Source organism: Oryctolagus cuniculus, chromosome 6, assembly GCF_964237555.1.
Source record: "Oryctolagus cuniculus chromosome 6, mOryCun1.1, whole genome shotgun sequence".
Classification (NCBI taxonomy): Eukaryota; Metazoa; Chordata; class Mammalia; order Lagomorpha; family Leporidae; genus Oryctolagus; species Oryctolagus cuniculus.
This window is the reverse complement of record NC_091437.1, coordinates 15694122-15716951: the sequence shown is the minus strand read 5'-3', so window position 1 is coordinate 15716951 and position 22830 is coordinate 15694122. Positions and strand designations below refer to the sequence as shown.

Below are 22830 nucleotides of genomic sequence, written 5' to 3'. Positions count from 1 at the left end.
CAGAGAGGAGGAGAGGAAGAGGGAGATGGGGGGCGAGGGAGGTCTTCCATCCACTGGTTCACTCCCTAGATGGCTGCAACCGCCGGAGCTGTCCTGATCTGAAGCCAGGAACGAGGAGCTTCCTCAGGGTCCCTCAAGCAGGTGCAGGGGCCCAATGACTTGGACCATGTTCCACTGCTTTCCTAGGCCATAGCAGAGAGCTGGATGAGAAGTGCAGCAGCCGGGACTCGAACTGGTGCCCAAATGGGATGCCCGCACTGCAGGCAGCAGCTTTACCCACTATGCCACGGCGCATATCTTTATTCTTAAAAAAAAAAAAAAAAAAAAAAAAAAAAAAAAAAAGCTTTCATTTATTTGAAGAGAGAGAGAGAGAGAAAGAAAGCAACAGAGAGACAGAGACAGACAGACAGTGCCCAGTGCCTCCATCCGCTGGCTTATTCCCCATATGCCTGCAGCAGCCAGGGCTGTGCCAGGCAGAAGCCAATAACTCAGTCTTGCTCCACCTCCTGAGTGGCAGGGATCTACGCACTTGAGCCATCACCTGCTGCCTCCCAGGAGCATTAGCAGAGCTGGATCAGAAGACGAGTGGCGAGGACTCTAACCGGCACTCTGATATGGGATGAGGTTGTCCCGAGCTGCAGCTTCAGTGGCTAGGCCACCAGGCCTGCTCCCAGCTCCTACTTCTCACTGTCGATGACCCACATGAAAGAGCTTAGGTAAGACCCAGACACGCGCTCACTACAGCCCTGTATCTTCACCGGAATTCACCACTTAGCCGAAAAGCGCCGGCCCTCCTCCTCTACAAGGTGTTGAACACATTTCCGAAATTCTTAGGTTCCAGGCTATTAAAGTTTAAACATGAAAAATTCAAACTACACTACAAATGTAGCTTATGAGTAATATAATTCACTATTTGAAATAAGAATCAAGATGACGTTTGCTCAGAAATATATCGGTGCTTGTTTTAGACACCTGCTGAAGTTAATTAAAAGTACCAGGCCATTACCACATGAGATCCACAAGATTGTTTACAAAATGGAACCGAGTTTCACCAACCGTGTGACCAAAAATGTAGGCTACAGGTGACTGTCTATGAACCGGGAACGTAACATTCAGAAGGAACAACAGAAGTGGGGACAGCTGTGATCGCAGGAGGAAAGAGCCAACGCCGCCTGTTCTCGATCAGAAGGGCAATGCACTGGGTTTTTCATGAAACATGCAGTGTGTGGTGATGAGGAATCTGCAGCTTATCTTTGAGCACAAAAAGGAAAAATAAGGCCCAGCTCTCAGCCGGGTGACTGCACCTACAAACTCTGCCACTGACGGAAGGCTGGATTAAGGAAACATTAAAAGAACTTCCTGTGGCACAGGGCAGTTGAACGTCGGCCACAAGCCTGGAACATTTCTTTATTAATGGGCCTGGGGCCTCAGCCTCCACTGCTCCCCCCCGATGCTGATGAGAATCACTATCTTTTAAGCCCCCTGAGAAATTCAAGGAAAGTGTGACGGGAGCTTGTGCTCTGTTTCCGAGAAAAAGAATTCATGTTCACAGGACTCATGTGTGTGAGTTAATGACACCAACTGCTTAGAATGGTCCTTGGTACCAGCAAAGTGTTACGTAACAGTCATAAGTACAGCAGCTAAGTTCGATGGGGCTGGCCGCACAGGTAAAGGTGAGCGTGGGTAAGCGGGAGATGTTTGTTTATGGCCAGTGATAAAGGAAGGAGCAGGGGAGGCGGGAGTGAGGGGGCCGGAAGTCGGCTTTCTAACCCATACCTGACGCCATTCGTACTGCTCCGGCACACTGCCTCTGTTTTGATTTATAAGAAATATATATATATATATATATTTTTTTTTTTTACAGGCAGAGTGGACAGTGAGAGAGAGAGACAGAGAGAAAGGTCTTCCTTTGCCGTTGGTTCACCCTCCAATGGCCGCCGCGGCCGGCGCGCTGCGGCCAGCACACCGCGCTGATCTGATGGCAGGAGCCAGGTGCTTCTCCTGGTCTCCCATGGGGTGCAGGGCCCAAGAACCTGGGCCATCCTCCACTGCACTCCCTGGCCACAGCAGAGGGCTGGCCTGGAAGAGGGGCAACCGGGACAGAATCCGGCGCCCCGACTGGGACTAGAACCCGGTGTGCCGGCGCCGCTAGGCGGAGGATTAGCCTAGTGAGCCGCGGCGCCGGCCTGATTTATAAGAAATATATTTTTAAGTTAATACTCTTAATCGACAAATCATGATTGTGGCTGGCGCCGTGGCTCACTAGGCTAATCCTCCGCCTGCGGTGCCGGCACACCGGGTTCTAGTCCCGGTCGGGGCGCCAGATTCTGTCCCGGTTGCCCCTCTTCCAGGCCAGCCCTCTGCTGTGGCCAGGGAGTGCAGTGGAGGATGGCCCAAGTCCTTGGGCCCTGCACCCCATGGGAGACCAGGATAAGTACCTGGCTCCTGCCATCGGATCAGCGCGGTGCGCTGGCCGCGGCGGCCATTGGAGGGTGAATCAACCGCAAAGGCAGACCTTTCTCTCTGTCTCTGTCTCTCTCTCTGTCCACTCTGCCTGTCAAAAAAAAAAAAAAAAAATCATGATTGTGCTGTTGTGTGGTGCAGTATGCTTTCAATATATGCATACAAGGTAGAATAACTGTCAAATATTAACATACCCACCCCTTACTTACTTCTCATCTCTAATAATGTGACACTTAGCTATTACACATTATTAATGACTACCGTCATCCCATGTACAATAGATCGCAAAACTATTCCTGCTGTCCACCTGACACTTGGTATCCTCTGAGCAGCAATTCTCTATCCCCTCCCCACCTTCCCAGCCTCTGGAAATTGTTACATCTACTCACTACTTCTCTGAGTTCAACTTTTGAATATTCTATTTCTAAAGGACATAACGCAGTATTTATCTTTCTGTGCCTGGCTTGTGTCACTTAGCATCCTGTCCTGAGTTCCATCTGGGTTTCCCACTTTGGAAGGCAGAGTAATAGTCCACTGTGCACACACTCCGTTTTCCTTATGCATTCACCGGCTGCTGTGGATAATGCTGCAATGAACAGGGGAGTGCTCCCTGTCTCTTCTTTAAGTAGAGGGCTGTTGGCATGATGATGTGGCAATGAGAAATGTACAAGCTGCCCAGCATCAGCAAAGGAGGCTGAAATAGTCTTGGCGTGTCTGCATTCATCATGGAGGAGCCTGGTTTTCAGGATAGGTCACTCAGTGCCACCAGGTTTTGGGGCAGAGGTTAAAGGGCGTGTAGTGCAGTGGTTGTTTTATAAGAAATATATTTTTAAGTTAATACTCTTAATCGACAAATCATGATTGTGGCCAGTGCTGCGGCTCACTAGGCTAATCCTCTGCCTTGCAGCGCTGGCACACCGGGTTCTAGTCCCGGTCGGGGCGCCGGATTCTGTCCCAGTTGCCCCTCTTCCAGGCCAGCTCTCTGCTGTGGCCAGGGAATGCAGTGGAGGATGGCCCAGGTCCTTGGGCCCTGCACCCCATGGGAGACCAGGAGAAGCACCTGGCTCCTGCCTTCGGATCAGCACGGATCATTCTATCCTGAAGCTGCTGGCTTCAATCTCAGCTGCCCGTGCATTAGCTCTGCTGATGCTGTCTAACTGCTGAACTTCTCAGAGCTGCATCGTTCTTCCATGTCGAATAGAGCTAAGAGTGCCTCCTTCAGTCTGTCTACACACCAGGTGATCCTCATCTCACGGCAAACAGTCTCAAGCAACGTCAGCTGTTCTTGTCTAAGAGGCTACATTCTGGTCATGAGGCAGTGGGAGCAGCTACAGACACAAGGGGATGGGGGAGGGGAGAGGATAGAAGAACCGAGAACCACCCCTTCACTGGGACCCCGAGATCCAACAAGGCTCTGAACTCAGTGACAATGAATCTAAGCTTCAAATGGAGAGGTTAAACTGAGCACAAAAATTCAGCCACCTCCAAGGATTTCAACGTGGAAATCTCCTACCAGAACGTACTTGCGATAACACACCTTCCCTTTTCTCCCATACAATTATTTTCATTCTATCCTGAAGCAAGAGTTCAAGAACCCAGAAGAAGGGCGCATGTAAGACAGAAGACTGAGTCACAAGTGGCCTCACTACGCTTAGGAAACACCACGTTGCAGGGAAAAACAAACAAAAATCCCTTCGACTCCTAGGCGCTTGCCGAAGTTCACCAGAGAGGCTCGCGAGCAGGGACGACCCAGGGACACACACACAAGGCTGTTCCTGGCGCTGGCCTGAGCCTGCAGCACAGCACCAGGCATCTTCAGAGAGGATGGAAAATGCTTGTGATGAAACAAGTAGCTGTGGATTCAAGAGATTTTTGCACCAAAATACAACGTTTCTGTTCATTCCATTTCTGAAGTTTCCTGGTAGGACACCTGTGTGCTGCCCCTCCTCTGCCCTGCTCTGGCGAGTTCCAGGAGGGCAGATCCCAGGCCACGTCCAGCCATGCAGTGTCCACCATAATGTAAAATAAGTACCGCCGTATTTGTTGAACGAACGCAAATCCATGAAACCAGGATTTCCAAACAGAGCTCTGGGATGGGGTCCCGAGCCTCCAAGGGATTAGACTTGTTTTCTACCGACATCACTTTCCCAACATCTCGTGAATGCTGGATTAAGAGAATCTGGGTAAATGCTACAGAAGACTTTTCAATCAAAACCAATTCCTTAACTGCAAATCTAGACTACTGGGAACACGAAGACTTCAAACTGCCTAACTGTTGGACAGACCTGCATCGTTCTGCTCTGTGTAACTGGAACTCAAGACTGCCTTTCCCAGCGGGTCCTGGACTAAGATCAAGTCTGGGGGTGCAGGCTTGCTGCTGTCACTCCACACACCCGTCACCTCCACCTATAACCATGCCCATGGCCTCTTCCTCATAGAAATAAAAGCACATAGTGCAAAGGAAATGGATTTTGATCCTTCATCTTTTAAAATTTTTATTTCCATTTTTTATTTGAAGGGCAGACAGTTGGAAATCTGTCCACTGGTTCCCTCCCCAAATGCTTGCAACAGCTGGGAGCCAAGAACACCATCGAGGTCTCCCACGTGGACAGCAGGCACCCAGGCCCCTGAGCCACCACCTACTGTCTCCCGGAGGTGCAGGAAGCCAGGCGGGAAGCTGGGAGCGGAACCAGGCCCCCCAATGTGGGATGAGGGTATCTCAAGCAGCAACTTAACTGCTGAGCCAAACACCCACCCCTCTGAGCTCATCTTTTGTTCTTGAATATGAATTACTACAAAGTTAGGAATTTATTTCGGGCTGACAAAGCAGACACAACTTGGGGAGATTCCCCCACAGCAGCGCTGCACGGAGTCCACAGAGGCTCAGCTTAGGCTGGGAAAGCTGGGAGACCAAGGGAGACCCTGCAGAGCCACGCAGTCAACAGCCCTGCAGCCGCCCATCAAAGCAGCGAACACAGCTGTTCTCCCCAAGTAAGCGGAATCTCAAGCGACGCACAGCTGAGCCTGCTTTCAGGCACCCAGACCTAGCCTGGAACAAGGCTGTGGTGTCTACAAGAAAGGACTCGCCGCTGCAAGTGGTGGAGACGAAGCCTTGCCTGCTCCCAGGAGGCATCAGCTCCGCAAAACCGGACCTTGTGTGCCGTCACCCGGGGCGCATCTGGCTCGGTCTCGTCCTGCCACGCAAGGTCTCAGAGAAGCTTCCCGGCAGAGCAAAGAGGGAAACCCTGGGCGACGCCTGCCTTTTTCAGAGTTAGAGAGCAAGAGCGACTTCCAGAGTAAGGGACACTCGGGGGCCGCGCGGGGCGGGATTCCCGCGCGCCACGGCGGGCCGCTCATCCCTCCCCCGCTCCGAGCCTTGAACTTCTCAGGGCAGAAGCGTCGGGAACCCCACGGCCCGGCTCGCGCCTTCCCATCAAGTAATTCACATCCCCCAGGGGCAGAGAGAGAGAGAGAGAGAGAGGATCTGGCAGGAGCCACGGAACAAGCTCAGGGCGCTGGAGCGGCCACGGAAAAGTTGCCCAGAGCGGCTCGGCCAGCTGGAGGCCGGGCAGCGGCGCGCGCTTCCGCCCGCCGGCGCGCGTACTTACGCGGCGGAGCCGACTCGGCCCTCCCGCTTCCCGGGCACTCTCGCAGTCTTGGCGTCGTCCACCTCGGGCTGGAGTTCGGTCATCAGGCCCGGCTCCGGAGGGCGCCGTCAGCCCCGCGCGCCGGCTCCCCGGCTCCCAGCATCCGGGCCGGGCCGAGCTCCCGGGGCCGCCGCGGGCCAGGGCGCGTCGGGGGGCGGGCGCGATTGGCCCGGAGCGGCGGGGCAGAGCCGGGGAAGGGAGGGAGGAGGGGCGGGGGTGGGTCGGAACGAAGTGACAGCCTCTTCCCCCAACCCTGCGGGCCGGCTCACCAGGAGGAAACCTGTTGAGCGAGTCCTGCGGGCCGACGCAGCCGATTGGCCGGGCAGGTGACGCCTCTGCCCACCCCAGGCCCAGCCTGCCGGGCCGGGTGGCGGGCGGGGGCGGCCTTCCCGCCGCGCCCGGAACCGGGGGGTTTTTCGATCCCCGGGAGACGGAGCCTGCCGAGTGGGGGGCCCCCAGCACCGCGCCGCCTGGCCTGCGCCCGGGCCTGAATTATTCAGTCGGGACGTGGCCGGCGCTCGGGCCGCCTCTCCGCGCTCATACAATGGGGCTGCTCAATTTTTCATGCGAAAATAACCGAAGGGAAGCAGAGGCGGCCGCGGCCGCACTCTCTTTTGGGTGATTGCTGGGCGTCGGGGTAGAGAGGGGCGCGCCGCTCCAGGACCCCTGTTTCCCCGGGCCTCGGCTTTCTCCCCTGGGCTGAGCTTTGGCGTTTTGGCAGAGAGCATGTTCCAGGCGTCGTGGCAAGGATAGCAGATGGCATTTGTGCGCGTGGCATTTGTGGGTTCTGTAGCCCTAGAGCATCCGAGAACCAGAGCGAGGCGCACTGGGGCTGCCGACTGGCCTGGCGGTTAAGATTCCCACGTGCCCTGTCCCAGAGCCTGCCTGGGGTTGAGTCCCTGCCCTGCTCCCAGTAACAGTTTCCTGCTGATGCGAACCGCGGGAGGCGGCCGTGATGGCTATGGCTCTTGGGTCCCTGCCGCCCACGTGGGAGACCTGGGTTGAGTTTCGGCTCCCAGCGGGCACCACCCAGACTTAAGCTGTTGTGGCTGTCTGGGGAGTGAATCATTAGATCAGAGCGCTCTCTGAGCTGCTCAGCTTAAAACAAAAATAGAACCTATTTTGATGACAACGCCTATGCAACCATCGTACGTGTATATGTCTATGGATGTGTGTTTTTGTGTGCGTGCGTGTGTGCAAAGCACCCGTCCTTCTAAATAACCACCAGCACTATGGAGATAAGAGTCCTTTCCAGTGTTTTCTTAATCCCTCTGGATTTATTGGCTTCTGTTTTTGGACTGAGAGAGCCAAAGCATCCGGTTGTAGCCTGCTTCCTGCAGAATTGATTCTTGTAATTCAGTAAGTAAAGCCAAAGAGTGCTCCTAAGTTCCTTAACAGTGCGCTTAATCAGTTCTCTTTTTTTCTTTCTGATCATTGACCATCCCCCCCCCCCCGCCCCCGCTGCAGGTATCCGGTGAGGGGTGGGGGTGGAGGACTGCTTCTCTGGGTGACCTGGAAGCTGGGAGGGACCCCATAGTCTCTGTCTCTTCCTGTGGGCCCTCAGGATGAGGGTGGGCTTGGAATTGGGAGGAGGTTTTGACACTCCAAGGCTCTGGCTGGTGATCCCTCAAATTTCAAGTGCCCTGGAAGACTGCTACTGGGCTCACACCTCTCGGACTTCCTCCTTCTAAGTAATTTTATTGTTGTGAAATATACATAGTAACACTTACCATTTTAACCACTGGCAAACATACAAGTTTAGTTTCACCAAATACATTGACTACCTGGTATAGCCACCACCACTATCCATGCCCCCAATTTTTTTTTATCATCCCCAACATAAATGCCCATTCAACTATAGCTCTTCCTTCTCGTCCCAGCTGCACTGTCTTCCACGAGCTGTCACTACGGGTTTGTTGCATACACGTCAACTTAAGTGGAATCATACATTATTTTTCCTTCTGTGTTTCCCATACTATCTTAAAGGTCCACTCATGTCGTAGCAGATTTTGTTCCTTCTCTTGGCTGAATTAATAGTCCATTATAGACTATAGACCATGTGTTTTAATCCCTTCACCTGCTAAGGGGTTATTTCCATCTTCTGTTGTGAGTGAGGTGGCCATCTACACTGCTGTACAAGTATCTGTCCAGGTCCCTGTTTTCAATTCTTATGTTTATGTACCTGGGAGTGGATTTGGTGGGCCACATGCCATTCTGTGAAAAATTGTGGTTAATCCATTCTGAGAGATGAATAAAGACAAGCGTGGGCTTATGGCTCAGGAAGCCCCTGAAACTCATTGAAGGTATGAGATGAGGACTTCCAGTGCTGTGGTCTTCACCAAGAGAGGACAGGGGGGCGTGCAGGGAAAGGAGGGGCTGGAGAGGCAAGTAGCAGATTGAGTAGATACAGCAGAGAGGGGATTAGGAAGGAGCACGTTTGCTGACGTGTAAGAGACCTTGCCAAACAGCTGCCCAATTTGGTTCTTCTTGGGGCTGCAATGGAATACCTTATTTAAAAGGCAGCAGCAGCTAAGCAGTAGGGGAAGTTTCACTGCAGTGTGACAAAATAAAGACGTAAGGTTCTTCCTAAAATACATATCCAGAGGTTTTGGTGATTTTGTACCCATGAGACAAAGAAGACTTTTCTTCATCCAAGCGTCTGGGAAGCTAAAGTCTTGTTTCTTACATCAGTGAGGAAGAGTTCTGAGGACTGTTTTTGCAGTGATTGAAGCAGCTGTGCCAGAAAATGCCCACCCCAGCGCCTTCAAGGAGGCAGGAGTTTCTCTTCAAGCAGCTTAGACTATTGGTCAGACGTTGACCTGCTTTTAACACTGATTAGATGAGAGATACACCTGTCCATAGTCTCAGGGCAGAGGTCAAATAAACTGGGAGATGAGAATGGAACGTGGATTGCATGTGTGATCCCAGTTACCTAATTTATAGACGTCACAGGATGCATATTTATTAGCCAATATAAGTGCAGGTAGAGTCTTTCTCCATGCCTGGAATTTTATGCATATTGTCTGATGACATGTTTTAGAAGATGTTGATCATCTCAAGGTGAAACTAGGAAGCTCTATAATAATTTAACTATGCATGATGTTTCATAATCAAGGAATGCTGGGAAAACTTCTCAGACCATTCCTGTTTTCAATTAAGGTCAGTATCCAAAGGAAAAAATGGAAAAGAGCTGAGATCATTCAGGCACTAACACTGGAAAACTTAATTCTTAGATGTTTTTGAAAGTTGTATGTGACAATGAAAGTTGAGAAGCATCACTTGAAGGGGCACCTTTTTTTTGAATGCTTAGGTCAAATAGAAAAGGAAGTTTTCTAATGATTGTAACCATCCAATATTGGGATGGGAATCTGTAGTAGGCTATGGATCTCCTATGAAAGTCTTTGAAAATATGATGAAGACAAATCAATACAGTGGTTTTAAACCAGCATTTCCCAAACCTAGTGATAAGTTGTGAGCTTTGAAACATTCCATTTCTCCCCCTAGAGATAAAGAAAGAACTAAGCTTATCAGCTGTGCTGAGAGGGATGGGCAGGGCATAGTGGTCCAGAGACCAGAGGGTGGCTAAGAAACACTGGTAGGAGCCTGGCTCAGTGGGAAACGGAAGCAATGAAAGATCAATACTCCTTAAAAAGTAAAAATAAATGATGTTTTATAAAGGCTACAAATAAATGAGCTGAAAATATGTCCCAGCGTTTAAAAATACATGTCTGTTTTCATAGGATAAGTGGTACAGAGCCCAACCGGGGGCGTGGGAAGGCCACTGAGATCATCCCGTGCGGGGATTTCACAGCATGGGTGGGGGAGCTCCAGGCTCCTGGGACAAATGAGGGCAACACCTGGCCCTGGAACTTGGGTCCTTGATTCCAGGGCCTCCTCCTCCTCCTCCTCCTTCTTCTTCTTCTTCTTCTTTTTTTTTTTGACAGGCAGAGTGGACAGTGACAGAGAGAGACAGAGAGAAAGGTCTTCCTTTGCCGTTGGTTCACCCTCCAATGGCCGCCACGGCCAGCACGCTGTGGCCGGCACACCGCGCTGATCCGATGGCAGGAGCCAGGTGCTTCTCCTGGTCTCCCATGGGGTGCAGGGCCCAAGCACTGGGCCATCCTCCACTGCACTCCTGGGCCACAGCAGAGAGCTGGCCTGGAAGAGGGGCAACCGGGACAGAATCTAGCGCCCCGATGGGGACTAGAATCTGGTGTGCCGGCCTGCTAGGTGGAGGATTAGCCTATTGAGCCGTGGCGCCGGCCCAGAGTCTCCTTCTTAACACTTCTCCAGCACAGTGTCTTCTTTTTCAGTTAGAGCTCCCCTTGCATATCTCTATTCTGAGAAGGAAAGTGTTGGCAACCACACGCCAAACAAAATTTAAACATTAAATCTCTACCATAATTTTCCTAGAAGAACCTGAACTTCAGGGAATTTAGTGACTTGGCTGAAATTACAGCGGCCTGCTCAGGTTGAAGAGTTAGCTTTCCGGACTTCCAGCCGGTGCTTTTAGGGTTGCAGGAGAGTGAAGGGTGCTAGACAGGTTTAGTGGCAGAGACCCATGCCATGTGGGAGAGTGTTTGAAGGAGGGCAGGGGACAGCCTCCCGGAAACTTCAGCTGAGAATACAATGTATGGGCCGGCGCCGCGGCTCACTAGGCTAATCCTCCACCTAGCAGTGCCGGCACACCGGGTTCTAGTCCCGGTTGGGGCACCGAATTCTGTCCCGGTTGCCCCTCTTCCAGGCCAGTTCTCTGCTGTGGCCCGGGAGTGCAGTGGAGGATGGCCCAAGTGCTTGGGCCCTGCACCCCATGGGAGACCAGGAGAAGCACCTGGCTCCTGCCATCGGATCAGCGCGGTGTGCCGGCCACGGCAGCCATTGGAGGGTGAACCAACGGCAAAGGAAGACCTTTCTCTCTGTCTCTCTCTGTCACTGTCCACTCTGCCTGTAAAAAAAAAAAAAAAAAAGGCAATGTACGCAGGGGAACAAATACTTGAATCTAGAGCAATCTTTAATGGCTGCCTTTTGCAGTTAGTATTGTTGTACAACTAACCACAGCAAAACCTGGAGTTTATTATCTCACGGTTTTGCAGGTTGGTAAGGTGCAGCTGGATGGTTGTCACTTACGATCTCATGCATTTGAAGTTGGGATTAGAGTCAGCTGAAGATTGAGCCGAGCAGCTCGACTTTCCACTCCCAAGTCCATTGCTCCAGCTGGCGTGTCTGGAAAAGCCGAGGGTAGCTGAGTGTTTGAGTATCTCCATGTGGGCCTACACAGGGCTGGTTTTGGCTTCCTGGAAGTACGATGGTGTGCATACAGGTGTGTTTTTTTATTTATTTGTTGCCTAGCTTTTTCCAGACAGTATGACCCATAATGCTAAGGTACAAACTGTTAGGCTCCTTATGAGACAGCCTGGCAGGTCAGGCAGCCTCATGTATACTGTGTTATGTTGCTCAATGGTGAGCCACCGGGCTAGCCCAGAATCATGGTGTGACAACCACGCCAGATACGGATACCAGGAACTGTTGTCCCCTGGGGGCGGCTGCTGGTGGCCAGCTCCCACGCTCCAGATAATAGATTAGGCGCTGGGCTTGTTTCTAACAGCCCTGTTCTCATTGCTTGAGATACAGAAGTGAGCAAAGCAGGCAAAACTCATACCGTGGTGGCTGTCGCATTCTAGTGGGAGAGATTCAAACTTGTTGGTAGTAAGGACATTAATAACAGAGTTTCAATAGACATAGTATCTTTTCTCTCCCCCCAGATTCCACAACCCAACTTTTCTCAAACCCAAAGAGCTTATGGGTTGTGTTTGCTACGCTGTGCAGGGTGCCTGGTTCATGTTAAGTGCTCAGTAGATACTTGTTAAGTGAATGCATCCTTGGCTGGTGGTTGCTTCTACCTGTTGAATCTCATCCATGTTTATGTGGAATTAGGACCAACAGAGATGTTCTGTGTTGAACAGTACTGGTTTTTTGTGATTTTGAATTTAAAGAAAAAAAAAGTGAATGAAAAAGAAATGGTAAAAATATCTCTTCCCCCACCCCCAACTCAAAAAGAAAATCTTCGGCTTGTGCTACTGTCACTTGTGGGCCTAAGCTGATTACAGAGGTCCCATGACTCCCAGATGGCTCAGCTCTAGAACAAGTTCAGGAACCACTGTTTAGCACCCACAGACAACGCAGTAGAGCTATGGAAGTGCTCATTTTTAAAGAGAAACATTCACACAGCTACTTCCTTCCTGTGCTGTGGGAACTGACGATCACTCCATCAATGCCGGGACTGGCCTTTCTCTGCACGCTCCAGGGTTTGCCATGTTCTGTTTTCTCTCCCTAGGAAATGTATACTGTAGCTGACACATTGCTTTGAAACACTTAATATTTAATTACTTTTAAATTAGTGCCTACATATTTCTTATTTTCTTTCTATCACTTGTACACTCCTTATTGGCTATTCTGACTCGTTTCTTTCTTACACACTTTCAGGTTGTTTTGCAATTGCTATTTATATTTCATTATCTTTTCTTCAAAGATTTTCTCTGTGTCACACTCCTCAGTTTTAAAAATCATTCCCAACAAAATTCAGCAAAGAATAAGCAAGTGAGAAATGAATGAACAGGGCTCCACTGGCAAATAAGAAAGTTTTTTGATTTTTCTTAAAATTACTTTCACTTTTTGGTCGACTCTTACACGGATGTCCTTTGTTGTATCTGCCTCCTTCCTTCCCACCTCCTTCTTTCCTTCCTTCTCTCTCTCATTCTTTTCTTTATTTTTTTTTCCAGCAAGCATTTTTGTGTACATTTTATGTACGAGGCCATATTTTGGGTGATGGGAACTTAAAAATGAGTAAGCACTGTGGTTGCTGTGAGCTTGTAGTCCAGCAGGAGATAGGATCAGTAAACAGGAGCTTACAGAACCTACATTCTCAGAACCTCTGTCAAAAGCTATCACATTCTTCTCTCACAACCACACGCTCGGTGCCAGGATCATCCTGGTATCAAATGGAGAGAAGGGAAAGGCATGGCCATTCACTGCTTCTTGTTCTTCTGGTTTGGGTCGCACACAGCACCCAATCTCTGCCCCTCCAACACACACACACACACATCCACACAACTCCTAGAAAAGGCCCTAGGCTGGAAGTCAAGAGAGCTGGGCTCCAGTCCAAGCTCTGTGCTTTGTCCTGGAATGTGAATCTATTAATGAAATACAATGCAGAAGTAACAGAGCAGCTGGCTCTGAGGATGGAAACCTAGACCTTGGAGTTACAGCAATCCCAGTTTACCTAGGCAAGATATAGGAACGAAGGGGAGAAGAACTTGACCCAGAAATGTCGTGGAAACAACTGAAAGATATTGAAATAGTTTCATGAGGAGATGGTAATTATTGAAATCTAGTCACCAGAGAAACTAAATAATGTATCCCCATTCCTGGGAGAGGGAGGGAGGGAAGGAGGGAGAGAGAGACAGAGAGACAGAGAGAGAGAGAGAGAGAGAGATCAACTTTTCAAATATTGGTTTATTCTCCCAAAAGGCCTGAAGAGCCAGGGCTAGGCCAGGCCAAAGCCAGGAACGCTATCCAGGTCTCCCAAGTGGATAGCAGGCCTACTACTTGGGCCTGCGAATGCCTTCCTAGGTGCGTTAGCAGGAAACTGGATCAGAGGCAGAGCAGCTGGGACTTGAACCAGCACTCTATAGGGGACGCCAGAGTCACAAGCAGGGCCTTAACCAGCCGCACAATGACACCGGCTGCTAGCTTCAACCTTTAAACCACACAAGATAGGGGTTGGCGAAGTAGCACAGTAGGTTAATCCTCCGCCTGCGGTGCCAGCATCCCATATGGGCACCAGTTCTAGTCCTGGCTGCTCCTCTTCCAATTCAGCTCTCTGCTATGGCCTGGGAAAGCAGTGGTAGATGGCCCAAGACCTTGGGCCCCTGCACCCGCATGGGAGACCCGTAAGAAGCTCCTGGCTCCTGGCTTCGGACTGGCACAGTTCTGGCCATTGCAGCCATTTGAGGAGCGAACCAATGGAAGGAAGACATTTCTCTCTGTCTCTCCCTCTCACTGTAACTCTACCTCTCAAATAAATAAATAAAATCTTAAAAAAAAAACCATACAAGATAAAGACAGAATGTTTCCCTGTATATTAGTATCATAGATTAACTAAAACCCAAATCTGATGTTTATTTTTAGTACTAATCAAAGAAATAAAATTAAAAATTAATCTTTACCTCCCATTGACAAATAAGTTCTCTAATGAACACATAGCAGAGGGAGAGCCAGACACGGGACATGTTTGGTCTTTCAGAATCCTAAGCCCTCAAATTCTGAGAACTGTGGTATAAATCGGCAGTCGACACAACAGAGGAACAGCAGTGAGAAGTGGGGGTGGTCTTGTTCCCAGCTTCTTAGCTGCACTTCCCAGGTGGTCTTAGAATATTTACTCTTCTGCCCTTGGGTGTCCAAGGGATGGGCTATGGAATCCTTTCAGTAAACACCTCTTCTTGTTTGAACAAGTTGAGTGAGTTGTCCTGGCGATATGAGGCTGCAGACTGGGAGGTAGAATTAGGGAATGCTTAGCAGACAGGCTGATCTGAATTCCAAATACACACCGAGCTGTCTGGGACACGTGACTTCCCTTCCCTGAGTTTCCATGCCCTCATCTGCGGGAGCATCAGTCTTGTAGAATGCTAAGGGAACGTGAAGAGATCATGTGTACAGCAGATGTAGTGTAGTGTGCCAGACACACAGTGAGGCCTCAGTTCCTGCAAACCATGGGTCATCATCATCGCCATTTTTACAGCCCAGAGTACTGTTTTTAAGAAGTCGGGGACCTTGCTCAGCAGCCCTCAGTGTCTGGGGGCACTGTGTCACCCGCTGGAGAGAACTACCAAAGAGCCACAACTTGTGACCTCCGTCCCCAGAGTCCCCAGCCCTGTTCAGGCTGATTTCCTCATGGCACAGATCGAGTCTCTGTCCTTAGATCAGAGGCCTTGCTGTGTCTGACTGCTGACGCACAATCCCTCACGTCTCCTGGGTTTTTCTTTTTCTGGGAAGCCTTTGTCATCATTACAGCTTCAGCTTAACTTGTAAAAGAGTCATTGAAATGAAGAGTCAACAAGAAATGAACTCGTACAGAGTGCAGGTTTACGATGGCTACCATGAAAGTCGGGAGCCAGACAGGGGTGCTCTGAAGAAGTTCATGGATAAAGTGATTCTTTTATTTCAACTTCCCATGAACCTGTTGAAGTCTCCTTATACATCCTTCATTCACAAAAGGTGCTCTTATTTGTGGAATTTGTCCAATAATATTGAGCAAACTAGAACATTGTACTAACTTAACTCATAGACTGGGGTTCAAATGGAGCAAGATCTCAGTTCTCAGTGCCTTGCTGGCCAGAAAGCTGTTCTCTGTCATTCATTGTCCTCGGGGCTTCCATTTAAATAATTGGAAAGTTACCAGAAAGGTGAGGTGAAAAATGTTTGCCAAAAGGTCAAATTATCAGTTACTTGAAAAATGAATCAAACTTGTGCTCCATTGATGTCAAATCGGAGACATCTCTGTGCACAGAGCATTTAGCTTGATGATGTAGTCAAGTGTTTGGGTTTGACTGATTTATTTTATTCTTTTGACTTTATTAACCATGAGGCAGAAGGTTTTGTTTAGAGTTTATTGAATCTCACTTACATTAAACACTGAGATTGTGAGATGTTTGGCTTAATTTCTGTTTTGTTCTAGATTAAGACAGACATCATTGGTAATCCAGCTTCTCTATGGGAAGAATTTAGAGGCTGTAGTTTTCACTGAATCAGGGAATGACTTCCCTGTAGCCTTGGGAGTCCAGTGATTACTAAATTTCTGCTGAATACACTCTCTAATGAAGATACTCTAGCACATTCCGGAAACACAAAATCAGATAAAGGATTCCTTCTCTTTTTCATTATCATTTTCTGCCTGTTATCTACTTCAAAAGTTTAGATGTGGCAGGTGTGGTGCACTGGTGATGTTGCTACTTGGGATGCCTGCATCCCGTGTCACAGTGCTGGGATTCCAGTTCAGGCTTTGCTTCCAGTCCAACTCCCTGTGAATGTGCACCTTGGGAGGCAGCAAGTGCTGTCTTGTGAAGCTGAGCCCTCGCCACCAATGTGGGAGACCCATACTGAGTTTCAGGCATCTGGCTTTGGGCTGACCCAGTCCAGGCTGTTGTGGGCATTTTGGGGATGAATCAGTAGATGGAAGATTTCTCTGTCTCTTGCTGTCTCTCTCATTTTCTCTGTATCATCCTCGCCCTCTCCTTCCTTCTCTTTTGAATAAATGAATGAATAAACAAATATTTAGATAAATATAGAGAGAGCAATGACATTTCAAAAGTGATGGAAGTACGCACAGTAGTTACCTTGAGGGAATGGACCGGGGAAGCAGGGAACCCTAAGAGATACTGGGAATGTTCTAAATATTCATCTCCCTGAGTTGATGCAGACATTCAGGATGCACTTAAGACTGTGCATTTTAACATGTGTAAAGTCTCAAAGTTAAAAAGTAAGAAGAAAAGCCTCAAATCTTTTTAGCCAGAGTAACCGTTCTACTTTTTACTTGTTGAACATTGTCTAGTGATATAAAGTATCAAGTATAAGCCTGTGACTATAAAGAAAGTTGAAAATATGTTACTACAAAAATTAACAAAAAAAGGAGGGGGGATTGAGAAAGGAAGGATGGGAGAGAAGTATCATGATCTTAACATTTTGTCTATGAAATACATTAAATCTATTCTGTTTATATTAACAAAAAAATCACCTGAGTTAATAAAGTAACAGAAAGAAGAAAGAAAATACCAACACACATGAAGTTTTATTGCCTTTTTCTCTTGGATATCAATATGATCCTTGTCTCTTTACTTACTTTTTTCTAGGGATAAATGTCTCTTTATCTCTGTCTTTGCTAAATCTTTGAAAACTTCTAAGTATATATAAATTTGCTGCCCACTCTCACTCATATTTATTTTAGCATGTAACATTACAAAGTTGTAACCTCTTCATTATATATATATATAATATATATATATATATATATATATATATATATTTGACAGGTAGAGTTAGACAGTGAGAGAGACAGAGAGAAAGGTCTTCCTTCTGTTGGTTTACTCCCCAAATGGCCACTACGGCTGGAGCTATGCCGATCCGAAGTCAGGAGCCAGGTGCCAGGTGCTTCCTCCTGGTCTCCCACACGGGTGCAGGTCCCAAGAACTTGGGCCATCCTCCACTGCACTCCTGGGCCACAGCAGAGAGCTGGACTGGAAGAGGAGCAACCAGGACTAGAACCTGGTGCCCAAATGGGATGCTGGTGCCACAGGCAGAGGATTAACCAAGTGAGCCACGGCGCCAGCCCCCTCTTCATTATATTTTATTTTCAATAACCTATGCAGTACCTGTTGGAAACTTTCTAAACCACTCATGGTTTTTGAGTAGTATGTTTTTCACCTCTTGGTTCCTAGTTGGTCACCTAGCTATTTAACATGCTAATTGGGCTGTATAAGCAAAACGATCAAGAGGCATAAACAGCATTTTAATCTAAAAAAAAGCTCGATGACCAATTAGAATCTTCCAAATGAAAAAGAAAAAAGTTGGTACTTTCAAAGTTTGTCTACCTCCAAAGGATGGCCTAGCGATGCATGGCCAATCCCATCATGATCTGGTTGAGTCTTGCTTGGGTAAGTTCAAGAAGAGAAGTCACACAGGATTAAATAGGAACAAGGGATGCCAGGCCGGTGCAGTACTGAGCACTCCCTGTGTGTCACGCACTGGGTCCTGTGTGGATGGCTTAGTGTTCCCAACGACCCTGTGTACCAGTGAGGGAACCACTGGTGTCCAGTATCGTAACAGCAGATAATTTAGTTGGTTGGTTTCCCAGAACTTGCTCTCCTTCTAGACTACCTATCTTGAGATAGATCATAAGAATTGAATTCCAACGAGATGACCTCACCACGCCCATATGTTTGGAGACAAGGAAACAAGGTCCATGGAGGTTATTGAACATTTGTCTGGACAACAGCATCTCACCTACCAGCTCTTCCTAGATCTTCCTCTCCCTTTCCTAACCCCTGCTGCTCCCCCCACCCCATCCCCCCCAACCACCTCATCCTGCTCCCTCTCATGGGCAGAATCAAAATCTCTCACGTGACGTATTTTGGGTGATCCTGGGTTAAAATCCCTAATCAATCACTTATGAGCTATGTGATCTTGTGTGAGTTCCTTCATCTCTCTGAACTTTAATTCCCTCTGTGTGAGAAGGGAGACTGCAATAGTGGTGGTGATAACTGAGTGAGTTTAAAACATGGTCTGCCCTTTGATTGGGAGGTGCCAGGAAGAAGCTGTCTTGCTATTTTGCTGCATAGTACTTGTGTCTTGATTCATGGCTACAAGTGCAGAAGCTTATCTCCCCAGTGAGGTCCAGAAGGTATCACGTAAATCTGTGGAATATAGTCCTCTTTCCTCAGGACTAAAGATTGGTGCTTAACACATTGAAACACTAAACCAAGATCTATGGGATTGGTTTAGTTTTCCTAGGTAATGACTTCACACATTTTTCAGAGTTTTCCAGTTAATAATTCTATCAAGTATAGAACCAAAGCCTCTCAGACTCATTTGCTACTCTTGAGGATCCTGATGATTTTATTTTAGTTTTCTTTCATCCAAATTTACTTGAAAGGCACACAGAGAGAGGGTCACACACACACAGACATACTCATACACACACACACAACAGACACACACAGATCTTCCATCTGCTAGTTCATTCCCCAAGTGGCTATGATAGCAAGGGACAGGGCAGACTACAGCCAGGACCCAGGAATTCCATCTGGGTCTGTAACCAGGGTGGCACGAACCCAAGCGCTTGAGGCGTCCTCTGCTGCCTCCCAAGTGCACTAGCAGGAGGCTGGATCAGAAGTGGAGGTGGGACTCCATCCCAGGCACTCCAGTATGGGATGCGCGTGTCCCCAACAGAGGCTTCACACTCTGCACTACAATGCCCACCCCGAGGATCCTGATTGTTGATTGCCAGGCTGGCAGACCCCAACCCCCAGATGCCTAATTGCTGTTAGAAATCTGAAGCGAGAGTGGTAGTTATATAAGTCCATGGTTCCATTTAGGAATTAGTTATTTCTGTGTTTTTGCTTGTCAAGGGACTCACATCAAGATGGCCTGACTTTTTCTTCTTGACATTACATCGTTGATGCAAACTGGTCTACTGTAGCACGTAAGTGATCCCAATATGTGCTTTCAATCCACAGTGTCTCATTCCTCTGACAGTGGTACCTTCAACTCCCCCTAATTAACCTGCCATGAGAAAAATCACAGGTTTTTTTTTTTTTTTTTTTTTTTGACAGGCAGGGTGGACAGTGAGAGAGAGAGAGACAGAAGGAAAGGTCTTCCTTTTGCCATTGGTTCACCCTCCAGTGGCCGCTTCGGCCAGCCTGTCACCCTCCAATGGCCACCGCGGCCGGTGCACTGCGCTGATCTGAAGGCAGGAGCCAGGTGCTTCTCCTGGTCTCCCATGCAGGTGCAGGGCCCAAGCACTTGGGCCACAACAGAGAGCTGGCCTGGAAGAGGGGCAACTGGGACAGACTCCGGCACCCCGACTGGGACTAGAACCTGGGGTGCCGGCGCCGCAGGCAGAGGATTAGTCTAGTGTGCCGCGGCGCCGGCTTCAGGTTTTAACTCTGTTTACTTCCTTGACATTTCCTCCATCTATCCATTACTGCGTGAGCAGCAGAGCTAGTCTAACTTCCCAACACTTCGTTCTCTTGGTTTGCATTGACACTGTAGATTCCTGGGATTTCCTGATTTCAAGAGCGCTATTGTGTGTGTGTGGGTTTTTTTTTTTTTTTTTTTAATTTTTATTTTTTTTTATTTCCCCTGGAGAATGGAACCTCAGTGGTTCGACAGCAGCAGGTGGCTGGGTCAGAAGTCTGGCATGCACAAACGTGTGTACGGCAGTTATATGACCTGGGCGCTCCATCACTTTTGGGTAATGCTGTGGATTTTGTCATTTTGTTTAAAACAACAAATACCGTGTCTACTGTTGTAACGTCCAAGTATTATCCAATATCTAATGTTTGGGGAAATGATGCTGGTGGTCCACGGTGGGCTCTGTGAACTGTACTCTTGCCCATCGCCTCTTGCTTGTCAGTGGACAGACATCTGTTTTTGGAAAGTCTGCTCTCGTGAAGAGCTGAGGACCTTTCTGTTGCTCGGTAGGAATCTTCCCAGGGGACAACTCTGCTCCAGGAGAGACGAAGTTGTCTTTAAGGAAGATGAAAGAGCGCAAGAAAGTTCTGATGTGTAAAACTACAACAGAAAGAGGAATTTTTTTTGAATAGTTGTGAGTTTAAACCACAGTAAAAAACTTTTTCTCTGCTGTCACTCCCTAGAGGAAGTGGGGAGTGTGCAGCCCATGAAATCATTAAGTCTGGCCCTGCCAGGGCAACCACAGGAAGGACTTGAAATTCAGTAACTCTGTAGCAGGCTAATATTTAAGTTGATAATTCTGTATGGCCCTCAAATGATGTTATAAACATCTGATGGCCATTGCTGGGAAGAAGTTTCCTCAACTTTTAGAGACTCTGGACTTTGCAAGGGCTGTTTCATTGATTCTTGCTGAGCTGCTGTTCCTAATCATTGTGTTAGGTGCTCAGTGGATATCTATTGAATAATAAATAATGATTACTTAATTAATAATAAACAATTGTGGCTTACTGCATAATGTTGACTTTGTGTTCCAGGCAGCATCTAGCTTAGAAATGCGGTATGTTCCAGATGGCATTTTGAGGTTCACTAGAGGGCATACAGAATATATTTTCTCATTTAAAGAATAATATGAAAGAGCTTGGTCCTGGGTTCACTCATGAAGCCAGTTTATCACATGTTGTACGTTCTAATGTTTTAACTACTCCAGGAGCAAACTTTTCTGGGTTACCTTGGGATCAAATGATTGCTTTAAACCTTGTTTGTGTGGAGAAGGTGCCTCTTATCCCCAAGGTGACCTCTCCACTGAATTCAAGGGTAGATTTCCCTCCGTCCACGCGGGTGAATGTTCGCGCAGTGATACCCAGGGAAATGAGGACCCGGCTGCTGAGGGAAAAATATTGTCCTCTCTGCGGCTTTACAGAGATTCTACCCTGGCTCCATGAAAGTGGTCTCTGCCTGTTACATTTCCCACTATGAATATTTGCCATTTTTATGTGTGACCTTTTTTTTCCCTTCAACCACAGTTCCTGCATAACTTCTTTCACCACTGAGGAAAATGGTGAAGGAGAATTCTAGAATTAATTCTGAAGTTACTACAGAGCCTTAGGCCTTTAACCCAAGCCCATGGCCCCAGATGTATTTTGGAATTCAGAGATATTTTAGTTCTTACAAAGTTAATATAACACATATGCTAGATATTGCGTAATAGCCTTGGCCTGTAATTCAACACAATGATATTTCTTTGGCTAACCAGTTGAATATTCCCTCTGAGACAAATAGATACTCTTTATGGCTTCAAATGACATCAATTCATGTTCTGCTAGCCAAGTTACAAAAGTTGGTTTTCAGAGCCATTTCTATCTCAGAATTGTGGGGAGGGGATTGTGGACCTTAAATACCAATGAGATTATGTCGCAAGTTAGAGAACAATGAAGGTTGTCCCAGTCATTGGACTTGATGGTTGAGCCACAGGGACCCTAATGAGGGACAGCGAGGAATGACCTCCTTTGAGGAGGCTGGTGCTACACTTAGGGTAAAGGTTAAGTGTGTGATTCCAGATGGTGTTTACCTCCTAGGTCAGCCAACTCTTGGTCTCACGTCTCATTAGCCTTGTGTGTTATTAATGGGAGTCGGCTGAGAGAACTGTCTGAGTTAGAGAATGCTTCCACTTTTCCTCTTTCCACTTAGGGTGGGGTCACAGGAAGGCACAGTGATAGCTTGGAACCTGGTGCAGATGCTGGCATGAGCCCTGCAGACGTGTGAAAGAGGGGATGCTACTGTAGGCACTGAGAAGGTGGATGCCAGTACAGGGTGGGATCTGGACCTCATTTCTGCTGGAAATCCCATGTGGTCTTTTTTTTTTTCACTGTGAGTAGTTCAGCAGTGACAAAACAGTGATCCTCAGATAGTGTGATCAGCCAGTGTGCTTTGTTAGGGTTTGAAAGCTTAACAGTGACCCCGATACTTTCCAAGTGCTCTAAGTTCCATAGTCCTTATTTTTTACTTCTGTGTCTCACAGATTTGTATCATCTGGTAAGACTAGTGTCTGATGGCTGCATATGACCTGGGTTGTAAGGATTACCTTGATATTTAATTGCCTGAGTTCAGTCAGCTACAGTGATGTTCTGACTACGCTGAGTACCTGTGATCGACTCAAGACAGACTGGTTACAGACTATAATAACATAAGCAGTCATTGTTCTATTTGATTGTAAACTTTTCTAAATGCCAGATAAAGCAGATATATATATTCAGAAAATTCTGTAAAACTTTCCTTGGTGCAAAAAGTCATGCAGCAGTTGCATCTACAGAAAAGTTCTGGGGGACCCCCAAAATCTTTAGCCAGGATGACTAATAAAGATCTTTTTCTTATGAAGCTGGTCAGAAAAGATTGGAGAAACTGAGTGCTCCTTCCAGGGTGATGGTAGCAATGAAATGCTTCAAAGAACATGAAAAATCAGGAAACCCAGCACCACTGA

At 47.9% G+C, this 22830-nt stretch overlaps 1 protein-coding gene across 9 annotated transcripts in view; it reads right to left on the bottom strand.

Moving 5' to 3' along the window:
• Positions 1–22830, bottom strand: part of GRAMD2B (GRAM domain containing 2B) — a 128583-nt gene that overhangs the window by 61456 nt on the left and 44297 nt on the right. For 2 of the 9 annotated variants that reach the window (XM_070076062.1, XM_070076063.1), the window contains exon 1: positions 6072–6288. The exons of 4 other annotated variants lie outside the window; for them this stretch is intronic. In XM_070076062.1, the coding sequence (XP_069932163.1) occupies positions 6072–6154 (83 nt within the window). In that variant the 5' untranslated portion in view covers positions 6155–6288. Of the gene's footprint in view, positions 1–6071; positions 6289–22830 lie in introns of those variants that run through there. 3 more of the 9 variants (XM_017341017.3, XM_070076066.1, XM_070076065.1) reach the window with 2 other exon arrangements.